The sequence below is a fragment of the Dioscorea cayenensis genome, chromosome 16, assembly GCF_009730915.1.
Source record: "Dioscorea cayenensis subsp. rotundata cultivar TDr96_F1 chromosome 16, TDr96_F1_v2_PseudoChromosome.rev07_lg8_w22 25.fasta, whole genome shotgun sequence".
Taxonomy (NCBI): Eukaryota; Viridiplantae; Streptophyta; class Magnoliopsida; order Dioscoreales; family Dioscoreaceae; genus Dioscorea; species Dioscorea cayenensis.
In genome coordinates, this window is record NC_052486.1 from 1,834,836 (window position 1) to 1,861,031 (window position 26,196).

Genomic DNA, 26,196 nt, shown 5'->3' on the forward strand with positions numbered 1-26,196 from the left:
TCATATACTTCAGTATGTGTTTACCTACGTATTTTCCCTCCCATGAAAAGCAATTCAGGAATCGCACACATATCATACAATTCTCGACATATAAAACTAATCATAAAATAGATTAAATAAATAATTCAAAATAGATTGACTACATGAAACAACAAAGATGCAATGAGTCACATATAACAAGTCAGACATGTCCATATCTCATTCTTCGACGGTCTGGTGGCCTACTTCAAATTCAAGCTTTCGTCCTCTTCACATGTGGCTATGCCACAAAAAGGCATACATATCATAATAATGAGAAAAAAAACGAAGTGAATATAGAGGTTTGATGAGTCATATACATACCAGTTGATATCTTCAACAAGGTTAGTTTCATAGGAAAATGGTCGTTTGATGAACTGCACACACATGCTTTGTTTGTTTGCATAGGCTACAAAGCGGGGTACTTGTTGGAGGAACAACCACTATGACCGTACTTGCAAGCAATCATCTAGTGCTTGAGCACTACACTCTAAATGCAAGCGGAATTAATCATGATAAGGAGTTGGAGAAAAGAGAAGATAATATGTTAGCCAAGCTGGGGAAGCCAAATGCAGGATTTGCATGAAGGCCATTTTATGATAATATGTTTATTTAACTACCTACATGGTCTTCCCTTTTATTAGCTACATTCTCAGATGGACTGTATCACCTTTCATTATCTGTGAGCCCCACTCATTAATCAATCCTAGCCACTGCTTTTATTTTTGATCCTAGCCGTTGGTTTTACTTTTAATCCTAACTGTTGGTTTTACTGTTAACCCTAGCCGACTCTTCACCTTCTTCGGTTTTAGATCACCATTAAAGATAAGGAAAGAGAGAGACTTGCCTCATCTCTTCCTCTCCCTATTTGCGGGTGGTGTCGGCGGCGAGGATGGGAGAAGGGTCTCGTCATCACGGATTTCGTTTCTCTGTATTTTTTGAGGTAAGGTTCTGAGTTATTTTTGTTTTTGCTCTTTCTTATGTTTGTTTGTGACGTGTTACTAGTTGGGGTTAGGGTTTGGTGAGAATTGATTTGATTTTAATTTGAGGATAACATTCAGAAATTTCCTGTTAGTGGAATAGAGATCCTAATTTATTTGGAAGATCTAGAGACAGGATTTGGAAGAGATCTGAATAGAAAAATTGTAGATTGAGGTCTTGTTTAGCTTGTTGACAAATTTCAGAATTTTTGGAGTATTCTGTAAATTATAAATTTTTAGACACAGGTGACGCGGACAGGATTTCTGTTCAGCCATTAAACAATTTTTTGATTGATTCCATAATTCTAAGTTCTGATTTAGATTTAGATTTACATAAGAAAGTTATAGAGGACTATTATATCTTTTACTCTGCAAAATTTCAGAATTTTTAGCCATGTAAATTGTGAGATATGATCAGATATCTATAGGTGTGCTCAATAATATTTCTGGAGAAAACATAAAGATTGCTTACACAATTTGATGGTCTTGTACATGAAATTTGGAGGAGAGTAATATAAAAAAGTTATAGAGTTTGATGTTTTCTAGATACCTATAAAAATTTAGATTCTTTGGATGAGTCGTTTAAAAGTCATAGCATTATTAGTGTAATTGAGCCCAATGATATTACTGTGCAGAATCTGAAGTTTGTTTGGTGTTTTTCATGGTCTTAGATGTTGTATCTGGTATAGCATGAAATAAGAAAGTGATGCATTACTGAATTATCTGACTGCACGTAAAATATTATTGCTTTTGAATTGTGAGATATTCATATTTGAAAGGGATACGTCTGAATTACAATCCTGCAGAATAGTTGGATATTCAATTGAATGTTATAAATTGTGTAGTACTCTAATTTGTGTAAATTTCGGATATGTCATAGTGTTAGATGTTTATTTTTTCCTAGAATTTTGAAATTTGTGATTTGGAAAAGTGTATGTGAAGTTATGAGGGTTTTAATACTCATTGATCATGTTGGAATTATTAATATGGCTTTTAGAGTGGGTAATTGCTATTGTACCCTCGCAATAATCAATATTTGGGAGTGTAGAATAATAGTTTGAACATTTTACATTTATACCCTTCTAAAAAATTTTTTAATATTATTGCTTGTTAGCCTCGATTTGTTATTGAAAGCTAATAGAATCTCTTTCCGAATATAGGACATGCCAAAGGTGTAAGGTTTAAGAGTATTTTTGGGCGTTAATCAGGTACATATCCCACATATAAATTCTATTATATGTATACACTTGAAAATTCTAGTTTTGTGAACTTTTGAAATTTTTGTGAAAAATAATGATTATTTTGATTTCTATTTTGAATTATTTATTAATTATTATTTTCGAAATTACTTTAAATTATTTGAAATTTCGAGTTAGTAATATTTTATTTTGAATTAGAATTATCTGAAAGGTTTGAACATTTATTTAAATTCAGATTATTTAATTTCTAAAATTTTAGACAGCTTATCTAAATATGTATTACTTCAATTGTGAACTTCGGATATCTTTTATCTAATTTATGAATAATTATTATTAATGTTTTTAAATATATCTGTTCATGGTTGTATTAAAATAACTGGTTTATTTTAATATGATAAAAATTGGATCATGCGACTGCAAATTGCTTGCATTTTACCTAATATGAATTTGACAATTTATTGTTATGTGAACATGAAATATTTTGACACAGTACTCGTATTCCACAAACTAACTTTGCAATAACCCTCTCACTGGGGGTTAAACACTGACCGTGTCAACATGTACTCTGATATAGAAATTATAATTTCCCACCGCTTTCCGTCGGTGAAGAATAACGACCTCTGAAAAATCTGGCTCGGGTCACCGAGGGTAAAAAATATGAATTCTGATAATTCTGGCTCGGGTCACCAAGGGTAAATATATGAATTCTGTTATTTTGTTTTGGCAATAGTTGTTTGGGGGACCTATATGTTTAGTTTTGACATCTATGTTTATTTGAAATAAATTTGATTTCTGATTTTGAATTTGATAAATTATGATTTTTTTGTAAATAATCCCTATAATTTTTAGTGGGTGCTTACTGGGCTGTCAAGCTCATAATCTGTTGTTTAATTTTTTTTTTCAGATCAGGAGTTTAATAGATCACCGCTTTGAGAATCGGGTTTTGAGGCCTTGCACGCCTACTGGGTCTTGGCCTTGTAGGTGTGCGGCCGTTTGTCGGCGCACCGGGTCTGGCGAGCCGGGTTCGGGGCGTGACATTATCTATCTACCTTTCTCATACATGGCCATTCAAATGTATAAGTTTTTTCTTTATAAATAAATTCAAGACCAAAAATAATATAGAGTCATCAGTATTAAAACGTCATATGCTATAATATGCTAATGGACAAAAAATATTAAGTAAAACCAACTTAATATGACCAGATAAAAATAACAGACATAAAATTAATGGGAAAAATTATTTTTATGTAGTATACACAACACAAATACTATATTTGCATGTATACCTCTAAATGTCACTACTATCAAGTTAAAAGAAGAAAAACCATAATAGTCCTAAAACTTGAAATCTCCAATCTCACCCCCTCTATCCTAAGTAATATAATATTTTTAATATATTTAAAAAAAGTTCATTTGCATGAGTTTATGCACAAATAAAAACATTTTATAAGAGTATACATGCCTAAAATGATATTCAGACAAATAAATTTATACACAAAATATAAGCATATATACAAACTTCTCAGATATTTAATCTCATCTCTTTCTATAATTAGATCATAATAATACATAACAAATAAAAGGCTTCAGGGAATTTATCTTGCTATGTAAAAAGACATAACTCAAAGGGAAGGAAGATCTGCTCAATCTCAACTAACAAGAAACCGTGGGAAAAGAATAATAACAATAGACTCATGAAGAAAATGTATATACTCATTTTCTAATATTGAAGAATCTTACAACAATAAAAATAACTTTAAAAAAAACTGAGAGCAAATTATGATCTAATTATACATGCATGTACAGACATCTATAATTAGTCCAAGAATCTATAGTTTCATGTATAACCAGAGTAAGGATGTCTGAATAGATTCTTGAAACATGCATGTACAGACATCTATAATTAGTCCAAATTGATTTGTATACATGCATGTGTGAATTTATAAATATATATATATATATATATATATATATATATTTTTAACTTGCTTGAGATTCAATCATGTCAAGTAAATTCAGTAATAGATGTCTGTACATGCATGTTTCAAGAATCTATAGTTTCATGTTTAACCAGAGTAAGGAAAACAATATGAGTCACTCATGTACCTAAACAATTGCATTAAGGGGGTGTTTGGTTCATGGATTCATGCCTTGGGAGTGGGAATGGCATGCACTCATGATGTCTAAACCCATGTTTGGCAACAAGGAAAGGAGTAAATAGTGGGTTGGCATGGGAATGAGAAGCATGCATGTGGGGCATTTCCAATCCTCCCAAAATTGGGGGGATTTGGACTCCTTGGTAATGAAATAACTTTTCGACCCCTTATATAATAATAAATTTATATTAGTTATTTATTTATTTAATAAATAAATAATTGTTAAATTATATTAATTAGTTGAAATAATTAATTACAATTAAAAAATAAATAACATACTAAAAATATTAAATAACAATAAAACACGTTATTTATTTATTAATTAATATAACAAACCTTAGTTACATTATATTAATTACTTATAATATTTCATTTTAATTAATTAAAATAAATAATTAAATATATTATAAATACTTAATAATTATAAATCATGCTAATTATTTATTATTTAAAATAACAAATTATTTTAAGTTATATTAATTAGATGAAATATTTAATAACAATAAATTAAAATAGTTAAATATATTAGAAATATTTAATGATAATTATAATAATTATTTACTATTAAATATAAACTATTGTTTTGTAAAATATCATCTCATTTGTATAAAAGAGGCGTAGTTGTAATTATACTATATTTCTCTCTCACTTTTTCATTCCTAACTCTCAATCCTCCGACCAAACTATCGTTTATCATCACTCACTTTCCCCCTATTCTCATTCACACTCCTCCCTTCTTCTCATTACCCCCTTTCACATTCATATTCCGCAATCCAAACGGGCCCTAAGTGTTACATTCACAAATCAATTTTAACTTAAAAATAAATGATATAAAATGAATGATAACAAAAGCATGACCTACAAGAGTTTTATCTCATTTTGCAATTGAATAAATAATATTTGAATAGAAAAGCCTACATCCACAACAGTAATAGAAGGAAAATACATAATGGAATTTGGAATGTAACATAAATTGTTGATGCAAAGTCTTTATCTGCTTGTAATATACATATTCACTATATGCAAATTAATACTCTTCTAAATGGCTTAGGACATGCACAGTAATTAAAAGGTTATATAAGATCCATCTTTCTGAAAGAACTAAGCATATTTCAATCAAATGATAAAATCCAAACTCAGCTTAAAAAAGGCTTACAAAGTATAACAACAGCTTGACAATTAATTGAAACTAAGAAAGCCATTAGAAAATCATAAAGATAACAGATATGGTTAAAGCCCTGGTTGCTAAGAGGAATATAGACATTAATGAAGTACAATGCCAAGTAGAACAAAGAGCATGGTAATCAAACATGAATAAGGATCTCTCAATTAACCAATAGAGAGAATCAATATTTAGTAGTACGATCGATTCACCAGGTTCTGCATTATGGCAGGAGGAACTCCCTCCCCTTACTTTTATTGAAGTACAATACTAAGTAGAACAACGAGCATGGTCAATCTAACATGAATAAGGATCTCTCAATTAACCAATAGGCACTACTTCCACTTTGAGATTTACAGTATAAAAAACAATATAATAAAATGATGAGATTTCAAAAATTCGATTGTGCGTCCTATAAATATCAGTGCTAAAATTTAATGTACATTTCGAAGAAAACCTTGTAAATTTCAAAGAAGCAGCAGTTCAAGATCATAATATAAACATAGTTAAAGGCACCTATTAACATAACCAATATACATTCTAAAGAGATAAATTTATTCTTCAAATATCACTGAAGAACATAATTAAAATCCTAACAACACTGTTCCAGGAAGATGACGATCCAAATCTCATAAATAGTTTGCCATGAAATCCATCCTTGATATATTATATTTCCCACATAACCAAAGCTATCCCTTTTTTTTTTAATTTGCAAGATGAGCAAAATCAAAAAATAGAAGGACTTGATCAAGAGAGCAAACTAAAAAAACAAATCAAAAAATCATCAAAAACCACATGAAAAAAGAATAAATGCAGAAAAAACAGAGATCCAGGCTCAGATCAGGTATCAAAACAACATGATGTAAGGAACCCTAATCACCCCCAGCTTCACCAATCTCCAATATCTACACATTCATCCCCAAACAAACAATCCATGGCAGCAGCAGTTACCCAACCAACCCCATAAGTTTGTGAATACATATATATAGAGAAAGAGAGAAAGAGAGAAAAAGAAAGCAATGATGGTGACCATGATGATGATAATGATGATGAAGGTGGCCATCCAAGCTGCCACAAAATATTGGTATATTAAAAAAAAAAACTTATGTAACTAAGTAGTGCAACAATTTTAGTGCCCAAAGAAATCAATTTTTCGAAAAAAAAATCATAAAGTAAAACCCAAAGTAGAGGGAAATTTATTCGATTCCAATGAAAAAACTGTGAGAAAAGTATGACAACAATAGACTGATGAAGAAAATATGTGCATGTTCATTATATATTATCAAAGAACTTTACAACACTAAAATAATTTTAAAAAAGAATAGATGACTTGGTCTTCTTAGTCAAATAAACTAAACAAACAACACTATCTATCTTAAGTCTCAACACGATCTTAGTAAAAATATATATATAAAAAATTAAAACCATATTACCTTAGCTACCATGGTCAAAGGCTTGATTTGAACAAATAATTGAAAATGATAATGTGACTAACCAACTCTGAAATAGCATTATGAAGCAACTAACTTAGTCTAAACCTTTTCACATAAATTCACAGAAAATTGTGTCTATATAGTATAAGGCATTTTTAGTGGTTATACTATCTAAGAGTTTGATTCGCATACCACCTTCTTAATCCATTAAACTCTTATCCATTAGAGTAACTTTAATGGAGAGAATGGTTAAGCTCAATGAGCGCTCAACCATTAAAACTCTCCAATATGAGAGTTTGGTCATTAAGCGTTCAGGGACCACCAAATGCTTAATCAATACTCAATAGGACCAACTCTATTTTTTTATTTAAAAATTATTTTTTTAACATTCAAATGTTAACGACACATGTTTTAAAAATTTAAACAATGCAACGGTTAGGATTTTTAAAATTTTAAATTTTAAATTTTTTTTATCTCTACAAATACACTTATATTTTTTTAAAAAAAAAACTACATTTTGAGAATGTAAGTGTATTTATAGAGATAAAAAATTTAATTATAAAAATTTTTAAAAATAACCATGGCATGAAAATTTTCAAAATATGTGGATGCCATTAACATTAAAATGTTTTGAAAAACATTTTAAATTTTAAAAATAGAATGCATCCCATTGATTGAGCGTTTGATGATCATTAAGCCCTCAATAGCCACCAAACTCTCATAATAGTGAGTTTAATGGTTGAGCGCTCATTGAGATCAACCATTCTCCCTGTTAACGTTGTTGTAATGTTTGCAAATAAATATAAATATACCAAAACAATACCTTAACTGGCATGAAAGGTCTTGACAACCTAAGTCTTTCGTTGACAGTATATGCATACCAAATGATTCATCCATTGCTGTTGACAAATAAATACTGCCCATGTGTTTTTTATATTGACAGCAAAATGAAACTCATAGTTGTTGCAGTAATTAGTTCAAAGGATTTATTTATTTATTTATGTTTCCCAAACTAACTAGAATTCGCACAAAACAAACTAGGAAAATAAAAGTGTGCCACATTTCAACCATATTTGTTAATTTAAGCATTGAATACGAAAAACGATGCCGAATTTATTTGTATGCATTGTGCAAAAATAAAAAGTACTAACTTGCTCGAGATTGTTCCAGGAATATATATTTTTAAGTATGCCCTAGGTTAGGAAAACATTTGAGTTAATCATGAAGTAGCAAGTATTCAATTCAAAATACACACTAAAGCCAAAGAATGTGTTTTAAAATGTTTAGAGTATTTGGATGTATTCGGGTTTTTAGGTTGAGAGGCATTTGAGTCTTATTTCAACTTGTAAAATCATCATCAACACTACCAACAATCAAATGCCTCCCTTAATTACCCAAAACCCCTAATAAAAACAAATACTTCAAACACTTTAAAACACACTCTTTGGCTTTGATGTGTTGACGGCGCTCTTAACATAGACAAAGGCCATCTATTTATAACCTTGCAACCAATGTAGCAACCAATGTAGCAACCAATAGACATTACATGTATTCATACATGCATGATGAAGGCTAATGCTATGTGTAGGCATGTTAAAACTGTAAATAAATTCAAGGCACACCTAACTAACAAGATCCATCTTTCTAGAAACAGCAATCATATTTCAATCAAAAAGGTTGGCTCTAAATTCTAAATCATGAACTCCACAGTCAACAAAGGGCAGAAAAGAAGATTAAAAAATAAAAACAGCTAAAAAATCAACTAAAACTAAAAAGAACATTAGAAGATATTTAAGTCTTGGCTGCTATGAGGAATATAGACATCATAAAGTACCATAATAAGTAGAATGACAAGCATGGTCAATCAAACATGAATAAGAATCTCTCAAATCACCCAATTGACACTATTCTCTCCTTTGAGATCTACTAAAAATAAAAATTAACACATATATATATATATAATAACGAGAATTTAAAATGCAACTGTGTCCTGTAAATGTCAATGCTAAAATGCAATATACAATTGTAAGAAAATTTTGATTCTCAAGTGTTAAGTGTGCAGTGAACAGGATTCAATGGAGAAGCAGTTCAAGACATAACATAGAAGTAGTAAAAGACACCTACCTATTTGCACATTATCAACACATCCTCTAAACTCTCAAGAGATGAAATTACTCTTCAAATATAACATGAAGAACAAAAATTGAAATCCTAACAAAACCATTACATAAAGAAGTTGATCCTAATTCCATAATGAGCGCTCAACCATTAAAAATCAAAACTCTAAAAAACTGAAATCCTAACACCACCATTACAATCAAAACTCTAACCCATTAAAGCAACTTTAACAAGATGAATGGTTAAGCTCAATGAGCGGTCAACCACAAACTCTCCCATGGCCATTAAACGTTCAGTGGCCATCAAACGCTCAATCAATGGGGCTCACTCTATTTTTTTAATTTAAAATTTTTTTTTAACATTCAAATGTTAATGACACTCACATGTTTTGAAAATTTAAACAATGCAACTAGTTTTTTTTTAATTTTTTATTATAACCTTTTTTATCTCTATAAATACACCCGCATTCTCAAAGAAAACTTATATATTTAAAATGTTAGTGAATTTACAGAGATAAAAAAGTTTAAAATGAAAAATTTTAAAAAAGCATTGCATTGTTTAAATTTTCAAAATATGTGGGTCTCATTAACATTTGAATGTTTAAAAAATATATTTTTAACTAAAAAAATAGAGTGGGTCCCATTGATTGAGCGTTTAATGGCCACTGAGCGCTTAGTAGTGACCACCAAACTCTTATAACAAAGAGTTTAACGATTGAGCGCTCATTGAGCTCAACCATTCCCCTTGTTAAAGTTGCTTAAATGTTTGCAAATAAATATATATATATATATACCAAAACAATACCTTAACCGGCATGAAAGGTCTTGCCAACCGAAGTCTTTTGTTGACGGTATATGCATACAAGTATGAATGATTCATCCATTGTCGTTGACAAATAAATACTGCACATTGGTTTTATATTAACAGCAAAACGAAACACATAGTTGTTGCAATAATTAGTTCGCTAGATTTATTTTTTTATGTTTCTCAAACAAACTAGAATTCACACAAAACTAACTAGGAAAATAAAACGGTGTCACTGTTTCAACCATATTTGTTAATTTAAGCATCGAATATGAAAAACAATGCCGAATTAATTTGTATGCATGCATTGTGTAAATATAAAAAGTGTAAAATTGCTTGAGATTATTCCAAGAATATATACTTTTTAAGTATGCCCTAGGTTAGGAAAGCATTTGAGTTAATCATGAAGTAGCAAGTCTTCAATATAAAATATGAAAAATTAAGCATGTTTACCAAGTATGTTATCGCATTTTGCCAAATAGTTCAAACATTTTAAAAGCACACCCTTTGGCTTTAATATGTTGGTGGTGCTCTTAACATGGACACATGCCATCTATTTATAAACTTGAAACCAATGTAGCAACCAATAGACATTACATGTAGATATCTCAAAGAATGAGGGCTAATGCATTTATACATGCATGTAAAAGAATAAGGACTAAAGTCAAATTACATGCATTCATACATGCATGATGAAGGTTAATGCTATGTGTATGCATGTTAAAAGTGTAAATAAATTCAAGGTACACCTAACAAGATCCACAAATCAACCAATTTAACACTATTCTCTGCTTTCAGATTTACAGAAAATAAATCAATATATATATAATGATGAGATTTTAAAATTCAATTGTGTGCCCTGTAAATGTCAATGCTATAATGCAATATATAATTGTAAGAAAATTTTGATTATCAAGTGTTAAGTGTGCAGTGAACAGGATTCAATGGAGAAGCAGTTCAAGACATAACATAGAAGTAGTAAAAGCCAACTACCTATTAACACATTATCAACACATCCTCGCTAAACTCTATAGAGATAAAATTATTCTTCAAATATAACATGAAGAACAAAAATTGAAACCTTAACAACACCATTACATAAAGAAGTTGATCCTAATTCCATAATAGTTTGCCAAAAATCCCTCTATGATATATTCAACTTTCCACAAGACAAAGACTATATATATTTTTTTATAAATTGCAAGATGAGCAAAATAAAAAATAAAAAAAAATAGAAGGATTTGATCAAGAGAGCAAACTAGAAAACAAATCAAAGGATCATCAAAAACCAAATGGAAAAACAAAATAAATGCAGAAAAAATAGAGAACCAGGCTCAGATCCGGTATCAAAAAAATCAGATGTAAGGAACCCTAATCACCCCCAAACTTCACCAATCACCAATCTCTGCACATTCATTCATCCCCAAACAAACAATCCATGGCTGCAGTGGTTACCAACCCATATGTTTGTTTGTTTGTGTGTGTGTGTGTGTATAAATAGATAGATAGAGAGAAAGAAGAGAGAGATGATAAAGATGATGAGGATGAAGGTGGAGGAGAAGGAGATGAGAAGGGATATGGGCATCCGAGCTGCCGCGCCATAGTTGATGTTGATGTGCAAAGGATTGGAATGGAGAGAGCGAGGAGAAGGAAGGGGTGGTGATTGAGAAACCCTACTCCAAGTTCCAATGATGAAGATCATCATCGCCTGAATCTTTCAAGGATGGATCATGGAGCATTTGAGAAGAATCATCGGCTCAATTAGCGAAGAAGAAGAAGAAGAAGAAGAAGAAGGAGGAGCAAGAACCCATTTAAGGCATTCAGGCGATGGATCATCATCGCCTGAATGCCTTAATGCCTGAAATCCCTAAAATTGAGACTTATACTTAAACTAATGAGGTTAGAAAATTTTCACTTTTTGGGGCAGATTTATAGAAATACATATTGTTTGATTTTTAATTTTTTTATTTTTTTTAATATCACTATATTAGGAGCCTTAGTTAAAATAAATAAATAAATAATTAATTAAAGACCCCAATGGCGGCACTGTCTTTGTGCCGATCTGTTACTCCCCTCCTCTTTGTGAGGAGGATGAGAAAAACTTTCGGTCCTTTGATGACGAGGAGGAAGACGTTGGTGTGTTTTCAAAGTTCTTGGACCGGATGCTTGGGGACAAAGAGGGGTTGTTGAGTGAGATCTGGGAGCGAGGTTGGATTGGGAATCTTTTTACGGTGAGTCAGTGGCGGTTGTAGAGCCTTGCTCCCATGGTGACCAAGGTACCCCATTGGATGAGCGACCGACAATGGTCGGCGTCGCCTCAGTGGAAGTCTTGGAAGTGCTCGGCTTGTTGGTGATGTGGCTAAGAAGGATGCTTGACCGGCTTTGGTTGAGCCTTGCTCCCATACTGGTAGGCAAGTTGGTCTAACGGAAGATTATCCTGCTGTGGTAGAGCTTGGCTCCCACGCTGGCGATGGTGTCTCGCAGCTAAGCCCGTGGGCGGCAGTGTGTGGGAATGATGATGTCTTCAGAGCTTGGGGAGTGATGGGGGGTCAAGAGGAGGCTCGGTTTGTGGAGCATGGTTGGTTAGTACGTGATGAAGATAGCATTTTGCATGGATCGAGTGGGCATCATGGTGAGCAGTGGTTGGGCCATCTGGTGGGCTCGCATGTCTCTTTTCTTTCGGGAAATATGGCGATCGAGCAAGGTGTTGAGGAGATTGCACGGGTGTTTGCCTTGGGTGTGGGGTCTCGTCGGTGAAAGTCTTAAGATGGCGATCTCGATCCGTTATGAGGAGAGAGGTGGCGCCCATTTCTCACTTTGAAGAGAGGACACACGCGGTGGAGTTAAACTCTCGCGTTGATGATCGACGACTGACGGTGGAGTGGAACTCCCGTCGGAGGATGGTTGCATGTGCTGATCGTGTGGCGACGTGCGCTGGGGTCCAAGGAAAAGGTTGTTGGGGTTGTGAAAAATGAAGGGGCGACTTCACCGCCGGTGGTCGAGCCATGCTCCCACGGCAGTGAAGTAAAAGCTCTGTCATGTCTTACGGCTCCAGTTCGACGGACCGCTAGTCCCTTTATTGTTCAACATTGTGCTCTTGGACGGGCGGGGGACCGGTCTCCCGAGCATGATCATAATATGCGTTGCATTGTCTTGTCAATGCGTGGCTCGAGACCACGACGTGTCGATTCGGAGTTTGCTAGCCATCCGATGATGCAGAGCGTTTCCCTAGACGCTGATGAAGACTTGGATACGTACGAGGTTGACGAGTCCGTGGCTATGAGTTTTGATGTTGTTGACGAACATGTGGCGGCCATGCACAAGTCGGGAGTTTGGTTGGCATGTACGTTAGGGATTTGTTCCTCTTGTACTTCTGGGCTGTTGATTGGTGGGTTGGGTTTTAAGTGGGGCCAAAAAAGTGAGTTGTTTGCTAGGTGCCTGAGTAACTCAGGGTGGTTTTGTGGTCCTTATATTGAGCCAAAAGTTGGGCTGCAATGGTTTAGGTGGGCCTGATCAGGAACCAGTTGTGATGCCCTTGTGGTTCTCAATTTTCTGGCCGGATTGCGAGCCTTCGCATTCTATTTTAACTGGGGTGATTTTGGGGTTTGTTTTAATTGAAGGTTTTAAAGTGAAGTTGGTTGATTCCTTGCTGACCACCTGGTTTAGTTGGATTTTTTTTGCCCAACTTTCAATGCTACGAAGGGAGTTCGTATGCCGAGGAGGCACTTCTCCGGATACAGACTAATCTCTTCGATCACTCGATTTTTGGAGGAGGCCTTTTATTGTCCCTCCTTTTTGCTTCAATTTGTTGTTTTTTTCTTCTTGAGCATGTTATCACTTCTGGTGCTTTGATGCTCTTTTTAGTGCTTTTCAACTTTTTGAGGTCATATGTGTCATCGCGTTTTATTTTTAATTGAAGTGGTTTATCCACCTTTTCAAAACATATATACAACAAGCAACCCATTTAAGGGAAGTCACCTAAATCTTTGAAATTAGATCTTGGGTTTTTTCAAACTAAACACCGATTAAAAAAAGTCAATGTTTTTTAAATCGAATAGGATAACGAACTGGTCTCATATTTAAGTAATGAGTTAGTTGGTTCAACAGATAATTTATTCCGGCTTGATGGAATGACGTCATAAATAAATAAATAAATAAATAAAACATTTGAAACCGGGATTCTATCCGTTACAATATATATATATATATATATATATATATAAGAAGAAGAAAAAAGCAAAAGAACACAAAATATAGAAATACACCATGTGTAATACAAACTAGTCATGTCTTCAACAAGGTAGGTAGGGAGATCAGAGCTCATTGAAACATAATGAACTCCACAAATTTCAAAAATCTTCAATGTTGATATGACTTAAAGCTCCTGGAATTAAGAGGCTTCAGCTTGTAGCATATGTCAATGAAAATTTTTCTTAAGATTGGGGAAGAACAACAAGATGAGCTTTGTAGATTCCTCATCGCCTTCTCCATACAATGGTCATTCTTCCCACAGCAATATATGGGTATTAAGCCTCGGAAAGGCATGCAGTCAAAGTGTCTCCATTGCCGTTGAGAAGTGAGTCAAGCTGAGGAAGCAAAATGCAGGAGTTGCAGTACTCAACAAGATGCAAAATATAGTCAGTCAGGTGAACAAGAGAACCACAAGAGATCCACATTGGATATTTATTTACAACCAAAGAAGACACATGGAACCTTGTTGTTGGCTATGTCCTTTAAGTTCTGCAAGCTTGTTCATCTCAGGGGCTGATGGAGGGGATAACACATCATAGACTTCTGCAAGCTTGTTCATCCTTTAGAGTTAGGCATAGAAAGCACTGGTACAATTTTGTTGCCATTCTCCAACTCGTCGATTTGAAGGTAAGTGAGCTTTTTAAGTGTCAGTTTTACACTTCTGAGTTGCACCACTCTCAGATCATAAATCCTGTTAGGTCATTGAGATATTCCAACCTACAACCCTGTTGAATATCAGATAGACATTTTTTTAATTATTATTATAGGCTGATATTTCAGTACACACGAATCAAAATATCATATTTATCAGATCTAGTATAAAGGCTCTGTAGCTAGACACATTATTTTGCAAAAAATACAGCAGTGTCAGAGTAGCAATATATAGAGAGATTCTCATCAAGCACTGCCGTATTTTTTTATATGCATATCAATCATTGAAAGAAAGTTTTGCAAATTATTCAGAAAAAAATAAGCAAAGAAGGAAATCAATTCAAGAACTGGCAGTGCTCTTGATGCATCTTTTTGTTGTTAATGGCCAAAAGCAGAGGACAATATCTGGTTAATTCTAGTAAGCTACAACAAGTATGAGAAGAGTTTCACTCTCAAACAATTTTGTGGTTCATTCATCAAGTGATACACAAGTATGTAAAACCATCTTTTGTCGGCCCTCCTGTAAAAACCAGTAACAAACCTCAGTTGAATAAGAATTTGATATGCTAGCAAGTTGTCATGTTCTCACATCCATGACCTCTTCCGCATATGAATCTTTCACTGTTGAGCCGGAATCCAGGCTTCAAGATTGGTTCATTAGTTCATTTGATTCTGAAGGAGTTAGAAGAGTGTCAATAGATAAAGTTTGAGAATGAATCCCTTCCATTAGATTGAATTGTAGCCAAAGGATTGTGGCATCTCTGGCCCATCATATCAACATGGACCCTGTTCAATATCAATTAGGAATTTATCATTAGTGCAGATATTTCAGCAAACACAAATCTAAAAATCAGAATTATTAGATACACTATAAAGGTTTTATCATATTTACATTCATCAGCCAAAACACACTTTCCCCCTTAGAGGTTCAAGCAGAAATTAGTGACACAAGTCTTAGCATGCTCCACCATAATGGAAATCCCACTCCCAATTATCTGCATATATAGATGTATATAACTCAGAAGAAACTCTCACATATTGTTCAGAAATTAAAATAAAGAAGGAAACCAATTATTAAACAAGTATCATGCTAATCTATCAATATACCCATAACTCATGATGTAAATTAATTAAGCTGTAAAAAAATATAAGGAGATCATCGAGTTTCAAGCTCAACTCACATTGAAAAGCTAAAGAAAGCATGAAGAAGGAAAGAAATCCTAGAAGCATGTCATGCTTCGGTCTATAACTCTTGCCCATCATATCAAGTTCAAGTTGAAAACAAGTAATTTGAGCAATCAAATTATTATACATCAAAACATCCTCTGCTTATCAGAGTTTGCTGTGAAAATTGGCAGCTTCACTTTGGCTCACAGACCTAGGATGAGTTCAAACTCAATAAGTTTTCAATGGTCTTACATCTCAATCCTCTATATATGTGTTGCCTTCTTTGTTGATGAGCTACAATCTTCATCTTTGATCATGTGCTTGAGCATAGGATTCATTTTCATCGGTTTGAATTGTGGCCAAGGATATATGCCATTCCTCACATAGTTGCACATTACCATATCCAACAGTTGACCCTGAAGTTCAATACCAAATAGGCATTTCAATATTAAAGGGCAATATTTCGATTGGTATACACTTGCATAAGACGGATATCTATAGGGTTTGTAACATTAAGTACCAAGGATTAGAAAACAGAGCTTCCTCAGAGCAGTAGTATGTGTATATATATAGAATAAAGACAAAACTCATGATGTGAATTAATTAAGCTGTAGCAAGCACAAGGAAATCATTTTGTTTCAAGCTCAACTCAGTGTAAATTAAAGAAATCAGGAAGAAGAAAACCATTTCTTCATAACAAAAGTCACATAGTTGGCATACAAATAGGTTTATGCACCTCCCCTCTTGTGAAAACCAATTGCACAGTGAACACATACATATAACACAATTCTGAAGATACAACTATCACAAGTGATGAGCTTTATTCCAAATCAGAAAATAGATTAAACAAATAATTCAAACAGACTAAATACTTGAAAGATTACAGATGCAGTGAGTCACATACATCAAGTCATACATGTCCATAATTCATTCCTTTGGTCACTAATTGTAATTCAAGATTTCAGCCTCCTATGTTTTTTTGCCACATAAAGACATACGTATCTTTAAAAATAAGAATTATCAGAGATATATATATATCTTGTATAAAGGCAGTGTAGTCACATTACTTCAAGAAAATAACACGCACATGCACAGAGAAAAGAAGACAGAGATAGCTCTGACATTACTGTAGAAAAGAAAACAAGACTCCCACCCTAAGTTTCATCAAAGACTTTATTCGTATACAAAGAAAGATAGCTCCTCATGTAGCATGCTCCACCCTATTTTCTAACATGTATATTAATTCCCCCTGAAAAAAAGCTCCTGCGCAATAATTGTTTAGAAAAATCAGCAAAGAAGGAAATCAACTCAATTTTAGAAATAAGGAGTGTTTCAGCTTTAACTCACAGAGAAAATTTAAAAAACCAAAGCCATGCCTCTCTCAAACGCACATGAACTCCTCCATAGTAACCATCACCTCAAGCTGAAAGTTGAGTCATAATAAAGTCACAAATTTTGCCATTAAAGACATGTTTATCAACCATTCCTCCGGTGAAAACCAATACAGAAAACACGCATTTATCACAAAGTTCTAAATGATATAACAAGTTTATTTTCTTGAGCTTAATTTATAATAATAAAATTAAAGATGCAATATACAGATATCATGAGTAATTAACACTTGCTGTTCATATCTTCAAGAAAACACTGGGGTCAGAGGACTATTGTCCTTTTATGTGCTTCAAGTACATGCTTCTGTCCTCTGTATCAGCTAAAAGGCAGGTTACTTGCTGGAGGAACAAGTTACAACCAGTGTGAATGCCCTTTCAAGCATCCCCCTATGCTTGAGACTGCACTCCAAATGCAAAAAGAAGCGATTGTCATGAGGCTTTTCACTCTATTGGAGAATATGTTTACCCACCATTCCTCCTGTAAAAATTAATACAGTGAGCACAAATGCATCATAATTCTATAGACAGAAATTGCTGGTGACGAGTTTAGTTCCAAATCATCAAGTAGATAGATAAATAAATAATTCAAAAACAGATTTTATACATGGAAGACTAAAGATGCAGTAAGTCATATATACCAGTCATACAGGTCCACGTTTCATTCTTCAGTGGTCTACGTAAAATTCAAGTATTCATACCCCTCTTCATATAGGGTGCCACTATTACAAGACATACATATCATAATTAGCTAGGCACTTTCAATATATATCTAGAAGAAGAAGAATGGGAAGGGAAAAAGAAGAAGAAGAATCGAGATATATCATGACTAATGCAAACCAGTCATGTCTTCAACAAGGTTGCTTTCATAAGAAAATGGCTTTGTGCATTTCAAGCACATGCTTCTGTCTTATTTGTAGGTGATGAAGCAGGGCATTTGTTCAAGGAATGACCAACACGGGTTCCCTTTGAAACATCACTTCAATGTTTGTGCAGGGCACTTGAAATTAAAATGAGACTGACTGTCTTGAGGCTTCTCATGGTGTTAGAGGAAAGTGATGAGCCACTCAAAGAGACTAATGTTGTTCTCTAAATGATCAATATATCAGCTTCAACCTCTGTAGAGACTCGAGCTTCTAGATGCACTCCAGCATTGGGCAATCAACAACATCCAGAAATCTCAAGGTAGGGAGATCAAATATCATTGAAACACTTTGAACACCCCCAATTTCCAAAATCTTCAATGTTGATATGACTTAAGCCTCCTGGATAGGCATGTTCCACAATAATAGGCATTTAAGGACCATATATTCATCCCAGTTAGCCATGCTGGAGACGCCAAAGGCAGGAACTTGCAGTCAGCAAGATGCAAAATAGTCAGGTGAAGAAGAGAAGGGATAACACATCAAAACGTTCCGCAAGCTTGTTCATCTCTTGTAGTTGACTGTGTCCTTTATAGTTGAGCATAGAAAATACTGATGCAACTTTGTTGGCTTTCTCCAGCTTGTCGATTTTGAAGCTAAGCAAGCTTTTTAAGTGCCAGTAACTCTTCCAAGTTGCATCCCTCTCCTCCCTGCACATCTTTGTTAATAACATCTTAATCGAGTTAGATTATTGAGATGTTCGAACTTACCTATTCCTTTAATAATGCAGTTCAAAGGAGCGTCTTCCAAATGGAGCCTTGCATAGTTTAGTTATGGTCATAGGAAGGATGTGCAAACATTCACAACCTCCCACCACCCTATTGAATATCATATGGATTCTTTTATTATTAGAATCTGGCATGTTAGAAAACATGAATCAAACATCAAAAATCAAAATTACCAGATATAGCTTAAAGGTTATGCAGTCACATTACTTACAAAAAACCAGAAATCCCTCCCAAAGCTTTGTCGGAGTAGCATACATCAAGAGAAAAATCCTCATCATGCTCCACTATACTTTCTAATGATTGAAAGAACCTTTTGTAAATATTCAGAAAAAAATAATCAAATAAGGAAATCAATTCAAGAAGTGACATGAAAAGCACCTTGAACTTCTCATGCAGTGCTCTTGATGCATCTTTCTGTTGTTAATGGTGGAAAACAGAGGACAATGGTTAATTTTAGTAAGCTGCAACAAGTACAAGGAGAGTTTCAGTTCAAGTCACAAACAAAATTGAAGAGAGCGAGGAGAAGGAGGAAGAACTCAAAACATAAAACCTTTGAATCCCTTTGTTGTATCTTTAATTGCTCATGAATGTCTTGTGAGATTAGAGATCACTCTCAAACAATTTTGCAGTGCATTCATCAGGTCATTGCCATGCAAATATGCTTACCTATCTTTTCTGGACCTTCTGTGAAAATTAAAGCAAATCTCAGTTGATAAGAATTCAATATGCTTGCCTGTTTTCATGTTCTCACATCTAATAACACTTCCACATATGAATCATTTCATTTTTGAGCTAGAATCCTGGCTTCAAGGTCAGTTCACTAGTCAATTGATTCTGAAGGAACTGGAAGAGTGTGAATAGATAAAATTGGAGAATGAATCAATATCATGAGCTTGAACTGTATCTGATGGATTACGTCATTGCTTGCCCACCATATCCACATAGAACCTGTTGAATATCAATAAGGAATTCTATTATTAATACTACTATTTTGGTATACATGAATCAAAAGCAGAATTACAAAATACACTATATAGGTTCGGTCACATTTACTTTAATTAGAGAAAACAGACTCCCAATTCAGAGCTTCACAAAGAATTAAAGACACATCTTAGCAGGCTCCATTGTAATTTTAGAAGAAACTCTCATGTAATTTTCAGAAAATACGTAAAGAAGGAAACCAATTATTGAACAAATGTCATGCTATTCTATCAATCCCAATTACTAATGATGTAAATTAATTAAGCTGTAAAAAGTACAAAGAGATCATATAGTTTCAAGGTCAACTCACGTTGAAAATTAAAGAAAGCATGGTAAGGGAGGAGGCCAAAGCATAGCAGCTTGCCCCCTTGTACTCCTGCAGGAACGGCGATGGAATTCATGACCCACATAAACCTGATAAGGAACCAAAATCAAACAAGAAAACAATCTCTATCAAAGAAATAAATATGGCGTGGAATAAGGAAAATCATTACAACCAATTGATTGAAACTCATGATAGCTGATTGAATCCTTGACAGCCTAAAAACATGGAATTGATGTATCAATTTATGATTCAATGCAGTGTGTTGCTATTTATGTTATCCATGTATAAATATGTATACACCTCTCCTGTTCTCAATGAGAAATACAAGAAAAGCTTTTAAGTTTATTTTTTTCATGGTATCAAGAGCCTTCAAAACTCGCAAGCATAAAACAATCCAGTTCCTCCATTCCCCTTCATTAGTTGAGCTATGGAGGAACCTAGACTCACAATTCAGTCTTTTCATCAATGTGCCAGTTTAGTATCAATCAAACTAAGCGCCAACAATTATCTTATGCGGAGATCACAAATCCTATCATCTATTAGGAAAAAGATACCATACCAGTCATTCTACTTGTCCACATCTCATTCAACTGCTTCAGCCTTATTTCATCTCAAGTTGAATAACCAAGTAATTTGAACCATCAAATTATTATACACTTGAGTCATGATCAAGCCACATGTTAATTTGCCTGAGAAACCAATGCAACAAACACGCGCACATCACAATTCATTCAAAAGATGTGTAGAACCATCAAACTAGCTTTGTGATAAGCTTACTTTCTATTAATAACATACATAAATAAATAATTAAAGACAAACTGAATACATACCAGTAATGCATATTACATCTCATTCTTGGAAGTTCTGAGTTGAATTCAAATAAAAGATTTCATCCTCTTAAATCTCCACTGTCATAAACCATTAATTGGACATAAAATTATTATATCTCTGATAGACAAACAGGCACTAATTATCACAAAATATGAAGATATCATCAGTAATTAGCACATACCAGCCAGTCATGTCTTCAAGAAAAGATTGGTTTCATAAAAATATGGTTATTTGATGCACTTCAAATTAATACATGCTTTTGTATCCTAGTGCTTGAGCATTGCAGTCTGATGCAAGAACAAGTAATCGTCATGAGGCTTTTCACGCTGTTGGAGAAAAGTAGATGAGACAGTTAAAGAGACTGTTATTCTCTTGATCATCATGAGCCTTTTGACGCTGTTTAATTTGTTTACCCACCACTCCTGTGAAAATTAGTAAAGTGAACTCACATATGTATGACAATTCTAAAGGCAGAATTAGCTAGTGATTAGTTTAATTAATTCCAAATCATCAAATAGATAGAGAAATAAATAAATCAAACCGGATTGGAAAAAATAAGAAACATGCAAGATTGGAGATGCAGCAAACCTTACCAATCATGGTGCCTACATCTCATTAAACTTCAAACTTTCATCCTAGTCCTCATCTGCACAAGCCAGCATATGAGGTAAACATTGTAATTCTTGTAAACAATAAAGGCACTCGCAAGTTACAAAATACATTGAAGAGATTTCAAAAATCAGATACATACTAGTTGTGCCTTCATCAAGGTTGGTTTGGTAGGAAAATGGTTCCTTGGTGTACTTTAAATACATGCTTCCATTCTTTGCATAGGCTTCCAAGCGTGGAACTTGCTGGAGGAAACACCAATAGGGACGCCCTTTCAAACATCCCTTCAATGCTTGGGCACTGCACACCAAACGTAAATGGAATCGATTGTTGTGATGACTTTCGTGTTGTTGGAGGAAAGAGATGAGCCATTTAGGCAGACTATCAACCCTTTCATCACTTATTATCAAGCTCTGCAAAGATTCAAGCTTTTCAACACAGTCCAACATTGGGCAATTTTTGACTTGCAATTCTCTCAAGGCAGGTAGATCAGAGACCCTTGAAAGACTGTGAGCTTCTATAATCACCAATTTTTGCACATGATTCAAGCCTCTCGGAAGAGCTTTCAGCTTTGGGCAGCGTTCAATGTCAATAGTTTGGAGACGGGGGAAGTGTATTATCTTGCTAGATTCAATCTCGTTGTCATCCTCTGCACTGACCAGTGACCATTGCTCCCAATTAGTCATTTCCAAGAGTATTAAGTATTCAAGCTTAGGGAAGGCACTGGCTGCAAGTTTTCCATTGCCGAGAAATTCACTGCCGATTGATATAACTGAAGTTGCCCCCCGGATCTTTAGATACTTGAGTTGGGGCAGTTGGCCAAGTTGGGGAAGCTGAGGGCAGTTAGAGCAATGAATAAGTTCCAAATAAGTCAGTTCTGGAAGAGTTGAACTGATGGAATTGGATGACATCCACTGTGGATATCTCTCACCAAAATAGTAATGAATTTGTAGGTGATCAAGGCATGGTGGAGGGCATAGCTCATCAAAGACTTGTACAATCCTGTCCATATCTCGTTGATGACATCCACCACCTTTGGCCGTGCAACGAAGCACTACAGTTTTGAGGCGAGGCTTATTTAAAAGCGCTGCATTACTTTTACTTGCTTTCTCTAACTTGTCTATTTGAAGATGGCTAAGATCGTTAAGCATTTGTAGATCTTCTATGTTGCATCCCTCTCCATTGTCACCATCAGAGTCTTCAACAGTAAATCCTCTCAAATGATTAAGATGCTCTAACTTACCTATTCCCTTTGGCACGTAATTCACAGGAGTGTCGGTAAGATCGAGTCTCCTTAAATTGCATAACATAGTTATGCTTCTTGGAAGGATGTGCAAAGACTTACAATCACTAAGTATAAAGAATTGCAAGTTGATGAGATTTCCAACAGAATCCGGTAGTTTGCATATTCTCGTATGTTTCAGATTAAGATACCTTAAGTGTACTAAATCCCCAATATTGTCGGGGATAGTCTCAATTTCAACTCCATGGAGAATCAATAAACGCAATTGCTTAAAGCTTCTAATCATTTGCCTGTCCAAACTTAGAGCGGTCCATACCTGTAGATTTCTCAGGCACTCAAGATGTGGAATGTTCACACTCTCCATTTCACTGAAAATTAGCAAACGACGTAATTTTATTATAGAGCTATTGCTTTGTGATGTTTGAGAATCTCCTGAAAGACTTTCACCACCTATTAGAAATTTACCAAGAGCTCGCAATAAATCATGCATTGTACATATATGCATATCAACAAAATTAGGATCAGGTTGTAAAAAACTCCTTTTAATCAGATCCATGTAAATAGCCTTTTGCGACATCCTCCATTGATGTATTTCCATTTGGTTCTATGAAACCTTCTGCAATCCAATCGCAAACAAGATAATTATAATTTATGTGACCATCGTGAGGGCAGAGGGAGCAATAGAGGAAACAATGTTTTAGTGCTGAAGGTAAGGCTTCATAGCTTAAGTATAGCGCTCCTCGAAGCTCTTCTGGAAGTCCTGTAATAGTCCAAGCACTACTGTTTAGTACATTCTCCCATTCTGCTTTTATTTTTGCTCAGTTGTTATCAGAACACCCGCAATGACTTTTATTGCAAGGGGAAGACCATCGCATTTCTCAACAATCTTCATCCCTATATCCTTCATTCTCCGAATCTCGCTCTCATCATTATTTGTGAAAACTTTTTTGCATAACAATTCCCAACCAAAATTCAAAGGTAGTTTGTTGACATTGTGGATATGAATTGCCCCCATTTTTATAGCAGTGTTCCTGTCTCTTGTCGTAATCACAACCCTGCATTTTGTCGTTGTTCTTTCAACTGGAATTTTAATTAAATTAATCCATACATCTGCATCCCAAACATCATCCAAAACCACAAATAAGCTCTTCCCATATAAAACATCACAAAGTATTTTTTGTAACTCTGCGGTTGTTGTTGCCTCTCCGGAAGTACCTCCAACATTTCTTATGAGTTCCTTCAGCAAGTCGGTCCTTGATGTGTAAAATTTTGAAACACAAATCCATGAATGCAACACGAAATCATCATTTATCTTCGAATCATTATATATCAATTGCGCTAGAGTAGTTTTGCCGATGCCCCCCATGCCAACAATCCCAAAAAGACGACATTTCTGTTGATGTTGAGAGACTAATAATTCAACAAGACTGTTAGTAGCATCTATAATATCCCAACCCACAATGTCAGATTCTGGTAAAAAGGAACTCTGGCGATAGGAAGCGTCATTCATGACATATGCATCATCACTTGATTTAGAAGAAATTATGAAATTAAAGTTATCCTTATCCTTAGATATCTTTTCTAACTTAACATTGAGATTCTTAATTTTATCAGCAATCTCATAGCGAAATGGCACACTGCGCACACAAGAGAGCATAGAAAAGTTACAGCAGCGTACCCGTGTGGAAGCAGTAGTACTTGACTCAGCTGGAGAATTATGATCATCTTGCAAGAGCCCCATACCCTGTATCATGCAAAGATCAATGATGTCTTCGGCATCGTACATCCAATCCTTCAGCTCATTGACCCATAATTTGACAGTCTCGTCTTGTATCCTTCTCCTGTCAGCATCTTTGAGTACACATGTGATCCTCTCCATCTTTCGCTGAAGCTCTTGGAGTTCATTCTTGACTCCTAACACCATGATGGCCTTCTCTTCAATGACCTTTGTGAGCCTTTTCACCAGTTGTGTAGCAAATGCATCCACTATCATCGCCATTGTATGTAATGCCTCACAACTCTCTCAACAACAATTTTTTTTTTTTTAAGTCTCACAACCAAGATTTTGATGGGTGGAATGAATGGATGACAGAGCATATATATATATATAGATATATAGATTGACCAGTGAAGTTCAATAATAATATATAATATCTTTGGGTGTGGGCCTCACTTGCTCAATTATTTCTTGGGATGGCAGGGCACTGACCAATTACATCTCTTCTCGTTTATCCGCATGCATTTGAAGCCACAGGAAGTTGCAGGATAAGACGTGGGATTTAGACAATTATTATTATTATTTATTTTATTAGTTTCTTAATTATCTTTATAATAATTATGTACAGAATTATAATTTCAAAATATAGATTTAATTTATAAATAATTAAAACAAAAAAATTTAAATTTTACAAAATATAAAAATAAATGGTCCCTCTATTTTTTTTAAAAAAATATCTTTTTAGTTTTTTTATTTAAAATTGAAACCTTCTAATACTTCCAAAAGTGCTTTGTCAATCTTTTTTTTCTCATGGTTTATGGATTAAGATAGTTAATTTAAAATAGTGGAAAGACAAAAAATAGGCGAATTCTCTAAACATATTTGGGCTTTCTTCTCTCATGCATTAAACTTTAATTCTCTCCCACACTCAATCCCCTTACTTTGGACCTCCTGGCTGCCTTCCCTTACCCTCCAGCACCGTAGTGGAATATCTGGATAGATAGAAATGCTCGCATATTTCAAATGAAAGCTTTACCGCATTTCAACATTATTTTTGAGTCAGCTAATATGACTCTTTCTTGGTTTTTCTACAGGTGATAGAGCACCAAATGAACCCTCAATGAAGCAACCCGGGAAAAATCAAGCGCCGACTCAACTTCCCCGTCGCTAGAGAATCCACCTCGCGGTGATCGAGACATCGAGTACTGCTATGGAGTAGATGTTCTGCTTTGCTCGTCTTAGTGAGACTCGAGATGTCGGGACGACATCTTCCGTCTCCTAAGCTCCCTTACTCTGTCTGTTTTTTTTACTGTTTTCGCCTTTTTTGTTCCTCCTCACCTCTGGTGAGTGATGACTCTTTCCCTGTTACTATGTTTCTCCTTGTACTGTTATCTTTTTCTTAATAAATCTGTGGTTTATCCACATTTATTAAAAAAAATAAAAATAAAAATTTACAATTTAAAACAGATGGACTAAAATAAATAAATTTGGAGAAGTAAAGTGATTGTTGAT

The 26,196-nt window shown here is 34.5% G+C and overlaps 3 protein-coding genes across 23 annotated transcripts in view; all 3 read right to left on the reverse strand.

Annotated features, from left to right (window-relative positions):
* Positions 1 to 14,081: 14,081 nt before the first annotated feature.
* The window catches only part of LOC120278945 (putative disease resistance protein RGA3), a 46,690-nt gene continuing 34,575 nt past the window's right edge, over positions 14,082 to 26,196 (reverse strand). Inside the window, exons 1-5 of one of the 8 annotated variants that reach the window (XR_005541799.1) lie at positions 17,287 to 17,362; positions 17,093 to 17,188; positions 16,192 to 16,355; positions 15,665 to 15,767; positions 15,112 to 15,558 (exon numbers count right to left, since the gene is read on the reverse strand). The gene's annotated coding sequence lies outside the window, so the exon portion shown is untranslated. Of the gene's footprint in view, positions 14,847 to 15,111; positions 15,559 to 15,664; positions 15,768 to 15,953; positions 16,356 to 17,026; positions 17,189 to 17,286; positions 17,369 to 26,196 lie in introns of those variants that run through there. The other 7 variants (XR_005541798.1, XR_005541796.1, XR_005541797.1 and 4 more) reach the window with 7 other exon arrangements.
* On the reverse strand, positions 17,565 to 25,053 carry LOC120278948 (putative disease resistance protein At3g14460). 14 transcript variants are annotated; one of them, XM_039285715.1, is made up of 12 exons: positions 24,646 to 25,053; positions 21,867 to 24,360; positions 21,709 to 21,761; positions 21,297 to 21,537; positions 21,115 to 21,192; positions 20,844 to 20,973; positions 20,270 to 20,373; positions 19,529 to 19,926; positions 19,357 to 19,439; positions 19,152 to 19,271; positions 17,969 to 19,068; positions 17,565 to 17,808 (listed from the first exon to the last, which is right to left on the reverse strand). In XM_039285715.1, the coding sequence occupies exons 2-3, from the start codon at positions 23,563 to 23,565 to the stop codon at positions 21,751 to 21,753; spliced, it is 1,710 nt and encodes a 569-aa protein (XP_039141649.1). In that variant the 5' UTR covers positions 23,566 to 24,360; positions 24,646 to 25,053; the 3' UTR covers positions 17,565 to 17,808; positions 17,969 to 19,068; positions 19,152 to 19,271; positions 19,357 to 19,439; positions 19,529 to 19,926; positions 20,270 to 20,373; positions 20,844 to 20,973; positions 21,115 to 21,192; positions 21,297 to 21,537; positions 21,709 to 21,750. The 14 variants fall into 14 exon arrangements, with proteins under 14 accessions (XP_039141649.1, XP_039141648.1, XP_039141658.1 ...); XM_039285714.1 differs by having other exon boundaries at positions 21,867 to 24,377; XM_039285724.1 differs by having other exon boundaries at positions 21,297 to 21,441; positions 21,533 to 21,537; positions 21,867 to 25,053.
* LOC120279149 (putative disease resistance protein RGA3) lies at positions 23,776 to 24,966 on the reverse strand. The gene has a single exon (XM_039286016.1). The coding sequence runs from the start codon at positions 24,964 to 24,966 to the stop codon at positions 23,776 to 23,778; it is 1,191 nt and encodes a 396-aa protein (XP_039141950.1).